This window comes from Pocillopora verrucosa, chromosome 6 (genome assembly GCF_036669915.1).
Source record: "Pocillopora verrucosa isolate sample1 chromosome 6, ASM3666991v2, whole genome shotgun sequence".
In the NCBI taxonomy this organism is placed as follows: domain Eukaryota; kingdom Metazoa; phylum Cnidaria; class Anthozoa; order Scleractinia; family Pocilloporidae; genus Pocillopora; species Pocillopora verrucosa.
The window spans coordinates 25,778,118-25,792,107 of NC_089317.1; the positions used below are offsets into that span (position 1 = coordinate 25,778,118).

A 13,990-nucleotide genomic window follows, 5' to 3' on the forward strand; every position below is an offset into this window, starting at 1 on the left:
TTTGTGTACAAACCGCCACTTCCGTCCGGATCAAAATACAAAATTTTCTGTTGAGAGTGCATTTGACCAAAGTTCAAACTCCAGCAGAGAGAGAAAGATCGATTATATGCTTCATAAAGGGAAATTTCCTCACGAGAAGAAACACTTTCGCTTGCCTTTACTAGTAAGATGGCCACAAGACAAAGAAAGAAGATGGATTTCTCGTTCTCCTTTTCCTTTTTCGAGGAGCCGCTTCAAATTGGAGTTGTTTTTATGATGACCGGGTTGTTCATCTTTGGACACACAATAGGAATACTCCTCTCGTTTTACGTTCTCCTTACCCCCGTCTACGGCTTCATGGTCATTTATTTGTTCTGGACTTATTTCTTTGATTTGAAAACATCCTCGAAAGGAGGAAGAAGGTCCGAGACATTTCGCAAGCTGAAAAGCTGGGAGTATTTTCGAGACTACTTTCCCGCACGACTTGTAAGAACAAAGCGGCTGGATCCAAGAAGGAACTACATTCTCGGATACCATCCTCATGGAATCATGTGTTGTGGAGCTTGGATTAATTTTGCTACAGAAGCCACTGGATTCAGTAGACTTTTTCCGGGCATAAAGTCACATCTTCTCACTCTAACTTGTAAGTAACACGAAACTTAACCACTTTTTTTCTTGATAGTGTGACAGGTTCTCGTGCTTCTTGCCGGATTTCGTGCCTCTTGCCTGATTTTCCTAAGCCTAGGAAATTATTAACCAACAAAACAGACAGGCAAAGAGCACGAAGAATAACGCTCAAGTTAAACTCCGAAGCTTTATTGATTCAGCAGATATACTCAAAATTTGAGAGGGGAACTACTTTTGATCACTTCGGGGTAAAGAAATTCAACCTTGATCTGTACCTATTTCAAGAGTCATGTTTTTCAGCTCGCCAAATTCAACAAGATTGTAATGACACTGCCATCAAAACTTTAGTTGCAACGCAACCAAAATGTATAACTTCGTGCTATCCATTCCTTGCTGTCTATATTTGGTATTAACCTCACAAAATACGCCCTAAGAGGTAATGAGATTAACCTTTGAAAGGGAAATCCCATATTCGCATACGAAGTGTTATTTTAGTGTTCAAGTTACATGCATCTTACATAACCTTGTTTTCTCTTTGTTTATCGTTTGAGATGTCCAGCTTCTACCCCTATTTCAACAATGGATTGGACGATAGCGTAGTTTAGCTTTGCTGTCGGTGAATTCGTTAAAAGCAAATTTTATTTATGAGAATACCGCCTCACGTCTCCAAAAGGAAATGTTAGTTTTTTTAATTTGCGAGACCACACAGTGACTGTCATCAGATGAAAGCGTGCCAGTTTTATAAGAACCTCTTATATCATGTTGCATAAGTCTATCCCTCTAGTGTTTCTCTTACCAAATTGCATCACGTTTGCACCAATGTTTACATTTTCATAAATTTTGTGTAATTTTTTTTTTCAGTGATGTTCAAATTTCCACTGTGGAGAGACTTTGTAATGGCAGGTGGAGTGTGTGATGTCTCCAAAGAAAGTATTCGTCATATAGTGACTAAGCAGGGGACTGGGAATGCTGCAGTGATTGTGATTGGTGGAGCAGCAGAATCTCTTGATGCCCGTCCAGGATCTTACACTCTGACCCTAAGAAACCGGAAAGGATTTGCAAAGTTGGCTTTGCAGACAGGGTAAGCGGATGTGAAAAATGGACTTAAGTTTTATTCACTTAGATCCACATACCATGCGGGACATTTCATTTGAGGCTTGCTAAAATGAAATGCACGTGTCAGTGATAAATGATAAAATTAAATTTCTGTGGTAGACCTCAAAAAACCTAAAAATAGTTTCTTCCTCTCAAATTCAGCATAGACTGTCTTGGTATGACTGATAATGTCCGGTCATACAGTGGCATGCTCTATTTTTGTAGTTTCTGATTGTATAAGTTAAATCAACAAATGAAAAACAACATTTGCAAAACCCTGAAACTGATATTAGAGTCTCGAAAGATTTTACCACTAGTAGGAGAAAACTTGGACAGTTTGGGTTAAGATGGAAAGTGGTGGTGTATTTGTTGTTGTTTTGGAGGTGTCAATATTAACACAAAACAAAGCCTACCTTAATTTTTAGAATTTTGTAGTAAAAATACAAAGTTCTTCACTCTGATTCAATGTTAACAAATCTCAGAGTACAAAAGGGCAAGGATTGATTATAGGACTTTGGAAAGAGGTCATCCCAATTGAGAAACAAAATGTGCTAAGAATGAGGAGAAATTCCTTGAGTGGATTGGGGGGTGGATGTACAAGCAATGTGTCAACATCTCTTTGGTTCCATATTTATATTTTCCATTATTTTTTTTCCTTTTTCAGAGCATATCTTGTTCCTGTGTTTTCCTTTGGTGAAAATGAAATATATAATCAAGTTGACAACCCAAGAGGTTCAAGACTGCGAGCTTTTCAAAACAAGTTGATGAAAATACTGTCCTTTGCACCACCACTGTTTTTTGGAAGAGGAATCTCACGTATCTTGCCCACATTTCTGCCATACAAAAGACCAATATGTACTGTTGGTAAGTGTGAATTATTAATTTCTCTGACAAAACACAAAGATAGTTAGATAGATGTCTGAATTTGGGCTAAAATAGACTTGAGTAGTCAATAGTATGTTTCAAAGTTAATTTACATGTCAATTGAATTTTGGGGCATTTTAAGAAACGAAATGAGAAAAATAATTAAGAACTTCTTACAGTATAGGCTTGATAACAGCTTGCACCCACTCCCCTCCCCCTCTCCTCCCCTCTTCTCATGGAGACTGGACTTGAGAGAGCTGTGGTAACCAAGCCTCAGGATACTGGAAGTTCATTCAAGAAATGACAAAACTGATAACTTCCTGTTCCAGTCTTCAGTGATGTAAAAATCCACCAGGAGGCCCCTAATTTTAAGCTGAAATATAATTTTGAAAATACATAATTATTGAGCTTAAGTACATATATATGAAACAGTAAAGTTTAAGAAGTTACTTTTTAAATTTCATATTTGATTTTTTTTGCAGTTGGTGCACCAATACCAGTAAAGAAAGCTGTAGCAAATCCAAGTGGACAACAAATAAACAGACTTCACAAGAAATATGTTCAGGGACTTATTAACCTTTTTGACCAGCAGAAGCACAGATATGGCCTGCCAAGAAGTGTTAAACTGCGAATTGTCTAGATGGGATTGTGAAGCAGCTTATTATGAGCAGAGAGCTCTATTTACTCTTAAATCAAATTATATTCTGTAAAATAAGATATACCAGACTCTAAGTAATGTACTCAGCCATCTATTACTTTTACATGTGAGTTCCCAAATGGTCTTGGAGATGTGGTGTATGAGTCCAGGATATCAACATAGTTGTGTTTTCTGTGGTGATGATTTGACTTCTGTGCTTGAGTAAGAATTATGAACACTTTTTCACACAGTATCCTGAAGGAAGGCCATGGTCACATTTAATTTTATATTCAACCTAGAAGTTGATGGATATATTGTAACCCAGTGTTCTATGGATATTAGTTTGCCTTTCATGAAATTTATATGGAAGAGTGAAATAAAATTTACTAGGGAAGTTAAACTCAACTCAAAATTAGAGTTATGAATTTTTGTAAGGGAGAAACCTGTAATCAGTTTTGTCCCATTCTGGGCATATAAGCCGTTAAAATACATTGGATCTCATTTTATTATTTAAAATAATATATTTGATTTTTATAACAGAAGATTTATCAAAAAGTTTCTAAAACATTATTTTTACTTTTGATTATAAGAAGAGTGATCGTTAATATAACTATTTTCTATCATAGAGTCATATTTGTGTTATAAGTTTATTTATATTTGTTCAAGAAAATAAAAAAGGGTTAACAACACAGCGATTACGTAATCTTTGTCTCTCCATTTCTGAATAAGAACATTTTCCTGTTCAATGATAGGACGGTATCTTCCATGATAGCGGCAGAAAACTTAGTCCTTCTTCCCGTCTCATGAAAAGTCTTGTTTCCAGTACTCGCTCATTTTGACTGGCACAATGCCCCTGCCGCTTAAACATCAACTTTTTTTCTTCATTTGAATTGGGATCTAAGGACACTTGGTAGATGATTGCACCGCACCGAGGAGATGGAATTTGAAATTTGACCTTCGATTATGGTGTGATATTGCATGTGGACTGTAGACGTCAACCTTCTCCTAGTCAGGATAGAAAACCACGTGCTCAAAGTCAAGTTTGATCAAGGTTAGCAGTGGAACGTGATACAGATAGGAAGCACGCTAAGACCTTTGAATGTTTATAGTCGTGTGTTATTATAGAATTGGCGTATTCTTTGAACTCTGAACAAAGATCGGGACAGGAAAATAAGATCTGAATAAGATCTGAAGATACAAAATTTTCTTCCGCTGCGATCAACGCACCGACAATACCTGCAAGTCACATACTCCCCGAGGAATTAACGATGCCTTACGTTGAGTTCGCTCCGCTTCGCATCCCTTTCCACCGACGTTTGGAAACTGCAGCTGTTGCTCTGTATTATTACTCTTTTATTTCGGTGCACTCTTAGGAACAGTAATCATCCTTGGCCTGTTTTTTACGTCATATTACCCGATTGCAATAATTTATTTAACTTGGGCCTATCTGATCGATGGACGCACTCCCGATCACGGTGGACGGCGATCAGAATTCGTAAGAAAAGCACGAGTGTGGAAATATTTCAGAGATTATTTTCCGATCAAGCTGATTAAAACGACCGAACTGGATCCAAGCAAAAACTATGTATTTGGCTACCATCCTCATGGAGTTCTATGCGCGGGTGCATTTTGTAATTTTGCCACCGAAGCTACGGATTTCAGCAATACCTTTCCCGGAATAATACCACATTTATTACCACTAATGGGTGAGTGAATCACAAAAAAATCATTGCTCAGTAGCCTAGAAAAATCCCTCTCTCGTGACCGGGCTTTAAAATATCACGCAAATAATTTTGCGTTGATGCTTGCGTGACTAACATAATGCCAATGTCACGTTAAAATTTTCAAACTGCGTTAAAAATCTGACAGCGAAACAATTGCTTCATTTGACATCTTTATTTTGTATTTTGCTAACAAAATGAAGAACCACCGTAACGTGATGCTGTTTTTTGTTTTTGTTGTTGTTGCTTTTTTTTTTCACTGAAGCTTTGTTCAAACCACCGTTATTTCGAGACTACATTATGAGCAGTGGTATGTGCAACGTCACTCGTGAGAGCTGTGAGTATATTCTCACAAAGAAAGGGCCTGGTAACTCAGTGGTGATTGTCGTGGGTGGGGCTGAGGAAGCATTTGATGCCCATCCAGACACTTACACCATAATCCTGAAACCCAGAAAAGGATTTATCAAGCTTGCATTGAGAACTGGGTGAGTGAAGGAAAAGATTTCTGTTTGACCCATTCTCTGTTAACCCTTTAACTCCCAGATCAAATTTGTAATTCTCCTTTCTGTCAACCATAAAGTTCTTATAATGTTAGTTCAGAGAATTCAGTATGGGATCAATTAATTATCCCCAAATTGTTATTTTTCGTTCTTTCTTCTCATCACTTATCTAGTGTATAAAGTAATGATGTTGTAGGGAGAAATTCTGTCTTGGTCACTCATGGGAGTTAAAAGGGTTAAACATACTTTGTCTATTCACTGCTAAATACCAACTTTTAGCCAAAATAATGATTACCTTCAAGACTGAGGCTTTCTCTTAGAAGAGTATGGGGTTATAGTGAAACCTTTCACGGAGTAGTTTTAATATTTTTACACTAGACTCAAGATATTATCGATTGTGATTAATTAGTTTTCGCAATTATTTCTTCCTAATTACCTTGAAAAAAGACCCTTTCTTTTACACCTTCTCCCTCCTGCACCAAAGGAATACCAGCTTTTTAGGTTTTCCACAACTTGACTTGCCACTACCTTCTCATTTTTGCTCATCATACTTCCCAAGGTATTTCTAGTTTTCCTTAAAATAGGATTTCCACATCTACCTCAAAGTGAGACTTAGCTCTTAGAGAGCAAACACCAAAGTTAGCTAGACCTTAGTGCTCACTCACTCACTTGTTGTGTCATCTTCTAAAAGGACTTTCCTTTCTGTATTTTTTAGTGCCTCTCTTGTTCCTGTATTTGCTTTTGGAGAAAATGATCTTTTCAATCAAGTGAAGAACCCTCGTGGTTCCTGGCTACGAGATATTCAACAAAAAATTCAGAAAAAAGTTGCATTTGCCCCTGTGCTTTTTTTGGTCGGGGTATTTTCCAGTACACGTTTGGATTTCTGCCTCACAGGAGACCAGTCAATGTTGTTGGTAAGTCCTTAGTTCCAAAACAGTATCTAGGGATCATGATTTTCCTTTTTTTATGAAGCAATAGGGACTAATTACAATGATAGGGAGTGTTTCATGCTCTGTTTACTTGCAAAAATCCCATTTTTGGTTTGAAAAATTGAGCCTCATACAAATTTGGACCACTAAATCATCAATAAAGAGATGCCAGCCCTTTGGAAATAAAAATTTTCAAGATGTTTGATTTTGAATCACAGATTCCCAACCCTACCCCCACTGGTCCCACCTCATACCTCCCTGCTAGAGATTTTCACAGACCTCTTTGTCCCTTTCCTTAAATGGAGATCATTGAAATAGATGAGCTTAATCCAAAATGGCAAGAAAAAATTTTCTCACTTAAAACCATCCTAGAAAGATTACCTTTTGAAGGCAATAAATTAAATGATTTTCTAAGTTTACAGATAAATAGACAAATTTGATTTCGATGGGAGATTAACTGAGCTGTATAGAGACAGGGATTTTATCATGCATCCAGGAGACACTATACAATCCATGAGAGTTGACAAATACACAACAGTGCCATTTAACCCTTAACACTCTGATCCACTCTAAGATCAGTATGTATATTCTCCATTGTGTTCTCTATACATTCCATAACATGTCTTCCCATTTGGTAATCAATCAGTACAGAATCATCATCTTTCTCCATTATACATGTAGATCTTGAAAATATCTTAACCCTTTAACTCCCAGATCAAATTTGTAATTATCCTTACTGTCAACCATACAACTCTTACAATGTTAGTTTGGCGAATTTAGTATTGGATCAACTAATTATTCCCAAATTGACATTTTTCTTTATTCTCAACACTTGTCTGGTTGATACTGTTTATTGATATTGTAAGGAGAAATTCTTTCTGGGTCACTCATGGTTAAGGTTAATTTCTGACATTTTTTCTGGTGTTTTTTTTGTAGTTGGAACTCCTATTCCAGTTACAAGAGTTGCAAACCCAACTTCTGATCAGCTGGATGATCTCCACTCCATTTACATTGAAAAACTTAAGCAGTTGTTTGAAGAAAACAAAACTATGTATAATGTTCCTGAATCAACTGAGCTGATAATTTGTTGAGATTATTTACATTAAGAGAAATGTTTGATTGAGTAATGTACGAACTAATCCAGGATTGCAAAAGTTGAGGGGTAAAGAAATCTCTCTTGACCTCCGCCTAACCTATCAGATGCAAAACTAAACTAATCAAGGTGAGTCACTTAACTTAAGGCCACTAAAATGTATTTAATTTGAATTTTTATGAACACCTTAAGAAAATGCCTTTCTTTTGATAGGCTATTTCCATGACTAATTTCTCAGGATAATGACATTCAATCAAAACAATGGTATGCATTGAATATTTATCCATACAACACATTCTATATTACAACAAAGTTTCATTAGTTTCTTAGTTTTGACATGGCATAACACAGAGATCCTTAGATCAGGAGCTGATCAAAGATTCTGGTTTGGTCATTAGCTTGTACTCAGACTCCACTGATTCTTTCTCATCAAGTTTGACACAAATTGTTAAAAAGTTTTTAACCCTTTAACTCCCATGAGTGACCAAGACAGAATTTCTCCTTACAATATCAATACAATATCAAGCAGACAGGTGATGAGAATGGAGAAAAATATCAATTGGGGGATTATAAGTTGATCCAATATCAATTTCTCCAAACTAACACCACAAGAACTGTATGACAGACAGTAAGGAGAATTAGCATTGAGATCTTGGGAGTTAAAGGGTTAAAGGATTCAAAGAGTTTTTGATAAAAGACATCACTGAAGTTGTGAACAAATTTAGGGGGGGGCATTCTCCTTTAATTCCCAGCTGTCATTTGAGCCCGTCATGCAATGCTTTTCCGGTGGGGAACAGAGCTTGTTGCGTGACAAGTTCACAACTGCTGGAATGAACGGTGGATCTGCTATAAAACTTCGGGATTTGTCTATTCACTTCAGCTGTTTTATATTGTGCGATAAGTCTGGGACGTACTTGTATTCACTGTTTTTTGCAAGAAACTCAAAGTGATCGTTTACGCAGAGTATTGGTAACTCGTTACGCATGATCCAGGACACTTCATTGGAGTGACATCCCTATAGGTAGTAAGCTTAGATACAAACGGATAAACGGCAAAAATTGAACTTTTGTACCTCCATCTGTTTTCGCGCTTAACCGTGAATATTTACTTGTGTCAGTGAGAGATTTTACCAAATTTTCAATCGAATTGATTACAAAGTTGAGCAAATTGGCTTTTGATATTATAGAAAACGTCGTGGTCAATTCGCCGAATGCTATAAAATATATCTGTACCCCCTTTTTCAACAATTTTAGCTTTTCAGACCGACGTATGGTTTACTTAGTAGGCACCAGAAAGAAGGGGGCGCCCGAGGCGATCAGGGGCTCAATCGCGCGTTTTTTCTCTCCAACGCGCTCCTTGGAAACCGCACTTTTGTTACACTAGCGCCTGCTACTCAGGCTGATTTTTGTTGCACTTTTTACATATTTTTAGGAACCTTATTTATAATAGAAGACAAGCTAATGTAGAAGTGAAGAATTTTACAGAGGTTACCCAATTGAATTTGTTCCAGGTTTTTTAAGTACATTTTTTAGCTTTCGAGCCGGTCACTGATACTTACCAAGAGATTATTTTTAAAAAAACCGCCAAGCCATATTCATGCCTCTCGAGAAGAAAAACATTTATAGAAAGGGGAAATGAATTATGAAAATACTTGTGAAGTTATATATAAATAAACCAATTTGCTGTCTTTTTTGATGATAAGGATGTTAATTGTCGTACTACGCTTTTGCGCTAGTTTCGAGAACATTAGCTTTAAAGGTTTTTGTACTGAGCTTGATCCCTTCATCTCCAGTGGTCTCACTATTGGCGTCTTCATGATAATCTGTCCAATTTTTCTGTTCCAGGGTACCTTATTGAGGCAGGGGGAGAGGGGGTGAAAAAGGCAATTGCGTTCTCGGACCGCTTTCTAGGGATGCAGAACCTCTTCATTTTGAACAGTTCGTTGTCTCGTAATCAACCACAAACACATCTTTCTGAACATTTTAATAGATATCCCTCGTAGAGAAACAAGGCAAATTTCCAAGCTGCAGTCTTTTTAGGGGGATAAGGAGGCTGAAAATTTGCAATTACAATAGAAAAATCGAAAACATCTCGGAAATCAGAAATACTATCGCGAACACTATCAGTTTCAGTGGTGGTTCCTTCAGTTGTCTTGCCGGCTTCAAAATGGTGCTTTCACCTCAGGTCGCATTTAATTTGACAATAAAATCTAGTTTATCTTAAATTTCTAATTGAAAGTAAGTGGAACATTAACATAAGTTCACACGCTCTGGATTGGATATACACCGAACTGAAAAACGCCTAAAAACCGTACAAATTTATTGTCTATTTTAAGAAAAAACACCAGAAATTACTTTTTTGAATACCTATAATTAAAAACATAATGCAGGGGCATTCCCACTGACCCCCATAGGATTTTCCGGTTTTCGGTAGCCATTTATCCGAACCCTTTCCGTATGTCCTGGATCCGCTCTACTCGTAGCTAATCGACTTCATCCCAAGAAGAAAACCAGCAAGAAGCAGTAAATCCTCGCTTTTTCTAGCAATATTCTGACTACTCGAATTATCTTCCTTATCAATACAATTACATATTGATTTAATGATTCTTAGATAATCTTATTATTGTTTAGCTGATGGAGCAGAAATCCTCAAAATCAACGAAATTTCGGTCATCTTGAGCCGCAAAAATTTTTTCCTTTTTAAAACAAAGAAAAAAGCCAACCCACAAGATCAAAAACTCCTGCAAACATCTGGTTCCACGAGTGTCACGAAAGAGAATCTGAAACAACATATGATTGGTTCAAGTCTTGTGAGTCAACCAATAAGGTTAAATCATTTTTCTTTTGACCAATCAGCACTCACAGAGAGAGTTGTGTAAGCATGCAAGACTACCAGGTGATGTCGAAGGATAAGTTCGATCCATTTTCTGAGAAAAAGCCACTCCTTCAACTACAACTTCAACTGCACATTTGCTGCATGCATCAAAAGATGTCCTTGTAAACTGCTTGATAATGGAACTCGCTGTAAAGTTTGCTTTTTTGCTGGTATTCCTTGTGAGCGTACATAGGACAGCATGTACTCATTTTCGAGGCGCTCATTCACATATAAGCCCGTCAACTCAAGTAACCCTGCAAGCACGAAGGTAAGAGTTATATTTCCAAACATATACACATCTCTTCGATGTGCACACGCCAAATATGAATTCATCATATCTGGAAATCGTCTTTACAAATTTAGTTTTCCTTGCAAAACCTCCGACGTTAACAAAACGTTCGAATGTCACAGATGACTCCCTTGACAACGTTGAATTCTTGCAGGGTTAAAATCAAATTACTTTAGTTAGTACAGACTATATCTTCGCATTGCCTATCATCTTAACTTTGGGAATGAGACGATTTGCTTATATGGTGACTCAGTGGCGAATCATGACCCCTTCTTCTCGGAATTTAAATACTGGTCATGCTTGAAGACAGGTTTATGTCCTAGAAAAATTGTCCACCATGTGTGCAACATTACTCCCATTTTAAAATCTAAGGGAAAGAAGACAATTTGCTTGAGTCAGTTTGTACTTTCATCTGAAATTTGGAATGAAACGATCTGCCGGGTGATAAAGTATAACTCGGAGACGATTTATGATTCCTTCTCGGAATTTAGATATTTTTCATGCTAAAGACGGGTACATGTCTGCGAAAAAAAAGTTAATTATGTCTACAATATTACTCTCGTTTCCAAATCTGGGGAAAGAAAACAAATCACTTGAGTCAGTTTATACAGCAATTCTTCGGACCCTTTTTGTCTTACCTTTCGAATGAAACGCTCTGCCGAGTGATGAAGTATAACTCGGAGACGATTCATGATTCCTTCTCGGAATTTAAATATAGTTCCTTCCCGGAATCTAAATATTGTCATGCCATTGACTTATAACATGTACAGGCTACAGTGCGTACAGCGAACCATAAATGATAAACTGTCTGGAACATTTACTTACTTAAAGTATTTCCAAATCTAAGGGGAAAAACCTAATTGTTTGAGTCAATGTAAACAGTATTTCCTCGGAGCCTGTCATATCAACTTTGGAATGAAACGATCTGCCGAGTGGTGGGGGAATAACTCAGAGGTGATTCATGACTCCTTCTCAGAATTTTAATATTGTCATGCTGTTAACTTGAGACGTACAAGTTCATGTCAGCGAACAATAAATAATAAACTGTCTGTAACGTTACTCGCTTAGTGTATTTACAAATCTAAGGGGAGAACCCTGAATTATTTGAGCCAGTATAAACAGTATTTTTTCAGTGGCTGTCGTCTACACTTTGGAATGAAACAATTCGCCGGGTGATAAAGTAACTCGGAGGCGATTCGTGATTGCTTCTCGGAATCTAAACATTGTTTATGCTTGCAGAAACGTTCATGTCAGCGAGCAATAATCAACTGTGTTTATCATAAATCAGTAACATTTCTCACTGCCTTACCAAATCTCACGGGAAGAAACCAAATTATTTGAGTCAGTTTACAGCATTTCCTGACTGTCTATCATCTTAACTTTGGGTTGAAACGATGTGGTGATAAAGTACGGGGCGAATAATGACCGCTTTTTTCTCGGAAATTATGTTCAATGAATGTTCAAGCTTAAAAGTATAAGCGTTATTTGAATTACATGCTCATTAAATTGGCATGGCTTTTAAGAGATAAAGTTCGCATTAATGAATTTTAATCATCTATGTCTCAGCCATATTACTCACTTACCGCCTTCCAAATCTAGGAGGAAAGAAACTTTGATGACTTTAGGCACGTGAAAGGCTAATTTGCCAAGTAATGGCATCGAGTAGAAGAGGTAAACGTTCGAAACTTCGCAGCTTTACTCTCAGTTCTTTGTTCTGGCAGTGAATTTATCTTTATCATCTGGCTCATTGACGTCTTGATGCGCAGCACACTGAACAGTTTTCCTATAAACTACCTTCTTTTCTCACCTCGCGAGCTCTGAGGGGGGAGAGCGGTGTGAAACGTCTCTGAGATGAAACATTATCTAGGCAACGACCGAAGTAAGGACGAAAGCCACATAAAGTTGAAGATGTATATGCCTGGCTTTCAAGGAGAGAAATTTCCTGATTTTTCTACGGAGGTAATCTATGAAAGCTCCAATCGATGCACTTGGAGGTCCTACCTCGTATTGCATCTGTCTGCCTGCACCACTTTCCAATCACAGCAAACATATTGTCAAAATTTAACTCGTTTGTTGTCATGTTCTGATGTAAAATTTTTTAAAAACCTTGACGATTATAACATCATTATCTTCAAAATAGGAAACAAAACAAACAACCTAGCAATACGTATTCTTCAAAAATTATCGCGAGCCTAACGTGATTCACGGTCGTCTGTGCCCTTTACAAGAGGTGAAGTGCGTTTGTTGTTTCGGTTTTGACATCTCGGGTGCACTTCAAAGCAGACTTTGAGCTTGTTGTCACACAGAATTATTGCAATGAACAAATATGCTATTCGCGTTTTGCTTGCCGCCTGCTATTTCTCCTCCTTCCTTATAGAGTTCGTGCGGCTACGAAATAGGATCTCCTCCACTCAGTCTCCTCGGGTCACACGCTTGACTGAATTACTAAGAAATCGCCCCTTCCCTGCTTATACAAGGTAAACATATCTTTGTTACCACACGGTTCTATTAGCATGGAAGTCGCTGGGAAGTTTCTCCTCGTGTGTGTGTCTTTGTGCACGTATTCAGTACAAAATGCTCACATTTTCGACGCGGATCATTCACGTACAAGGCGGTGAACTCAAGCAAAACTGAAGCACGACGGTAAGCTTATTCAGGGCTCCAAAATAAATTTCAAAATGAGTGTTCGCACAGCGGCAAGATACATAGTTGTTGTCCGGTTCGTTAAATCCTCGTCATCCAGGCCTACCCTAGGAGGGATACAACGATATTCTAGGTCGTGACAAACGAATTTTAGAGCTCTGCGAACGATTGAGGTTCACTAGCGAAACATACACAAGAGCAAGCAGAAGGGCAACCACATAGTAATTATGCCAAGAGAAAGCAAACTTCGACAAGCGAAAACACAAGCACAAGAAAATGAAACATTTTGGATCCGCGCTACTCGTAGCTGGTCGACTTCATCCCAAGAAGAAAACCAGTAAGAAGCAGTAAATCCTCGCTTTCTCTAGCAATATTCTGACTACTCGAGTTATCTTCCTCCGAATCAATACTATTACATATTGACTTAATGATTATTAGATAATTTTATTATTGTTTAGCTGATAGAAAAGAAATCAACGAAATTTCAGTCATTTCGAGCCGCAAAAAATTGTTCCTTTTTAAAACAAAGAAAACCGCCAACCCGCAAGATCAAAAACTTCCGCAAACATTTGGTTCGTCAAGTGTCACGAAAGAGAATCTGAAAAAACATATGATCGGTTCAAGTTTTGTGAGTCAACCAATAAGGTTAAATCCTTTTTCTTTTGACCAATCAGCACTCACAGAGAGAGAGTTGTGTAAGCATGCAAGACTACCAGGTGATGTCGAAGGATAAGTTCGA

General features: G+C 37.6%; 2 protein-coding genes across 2 annotated transcripts; both read left to right on the forward strand.

Moving 5' to 3' along the window:
- Positions 1 to 43: 43 nt before the first annotated feature.
- Positions 44 to 3,891, forward strand: LOC131787113 (2-acylglycerol O-acyltransferase 2-A). The gene is made up of 4 exons (XM_059104236.2): positions 44 to 622; positions 1,468 to 1,687; positions 2,366 to 2,565; positions 3,048 to 3,891. The coding sequence occupies exons 1-4, from the start codon at positions 169 to 171 to the stop codon at positions 3,203 to 3,205; spliced, it is 1,032 nt and encodes a 343-aa protein (XP_058960219.1). The 5' UTR covers positions 44 to 168; the 3' UTR covers positions 3,206 to 3,891.
- Positions 3,892 to 4,071: 180 nt separating this feature from the next.
- On the forward strand, positions 4,072 to 9,533 carry LOC131790978 (2-acylglycerol O-acyltransferase 1). Its single transcript, XM_059108314.2, is given in 6 exon segments — positions 4,072 to 4,555; positions 4,558 to 4,908; positions 5,189 to 5,408; positions 6,139 to 6,269; positions 6,272 to 6,337; positions 7,289 to 9,533. Coding segments are annotated over 6 exon segments (1,008 nt in total). The 5' UTR covers positions 4,072 to 4,470; the 3' UTR covers positions 7,444 to 9,533.
- The last annotated feature ends 4,457 nt before the right edge of the window (positions 9,534 to 13,990 follow it).

What these genes read in the sequence shown, in the direction of transcription:
- LOC131787113 (XM_059104236.2), top strand. Translation starts at nt 169, where the DNA reads ATGGCCACAAGACAAAGAAAGAAGATGGATTTCTCGTTCTCCTTTTCC. An exon ending in AAGTTGGCTTTGCAGACAGG is followed by an intron (nt 1,688 to 2,365) that starts GTAAGCGGATGT and finishes TTCCTTTTTCAG; the next exon opens with AGCATATCTTGTTCCTGTGT. An exon ending in AAGACCAATATGTACTGTTG is followed by an intron (nt 2,566 to 3,047) that starts GTAAGTGTGAAT and finishes TTTTTTTTGCAG; the next exon opens with TTGGTGCACCAATACCAGTA.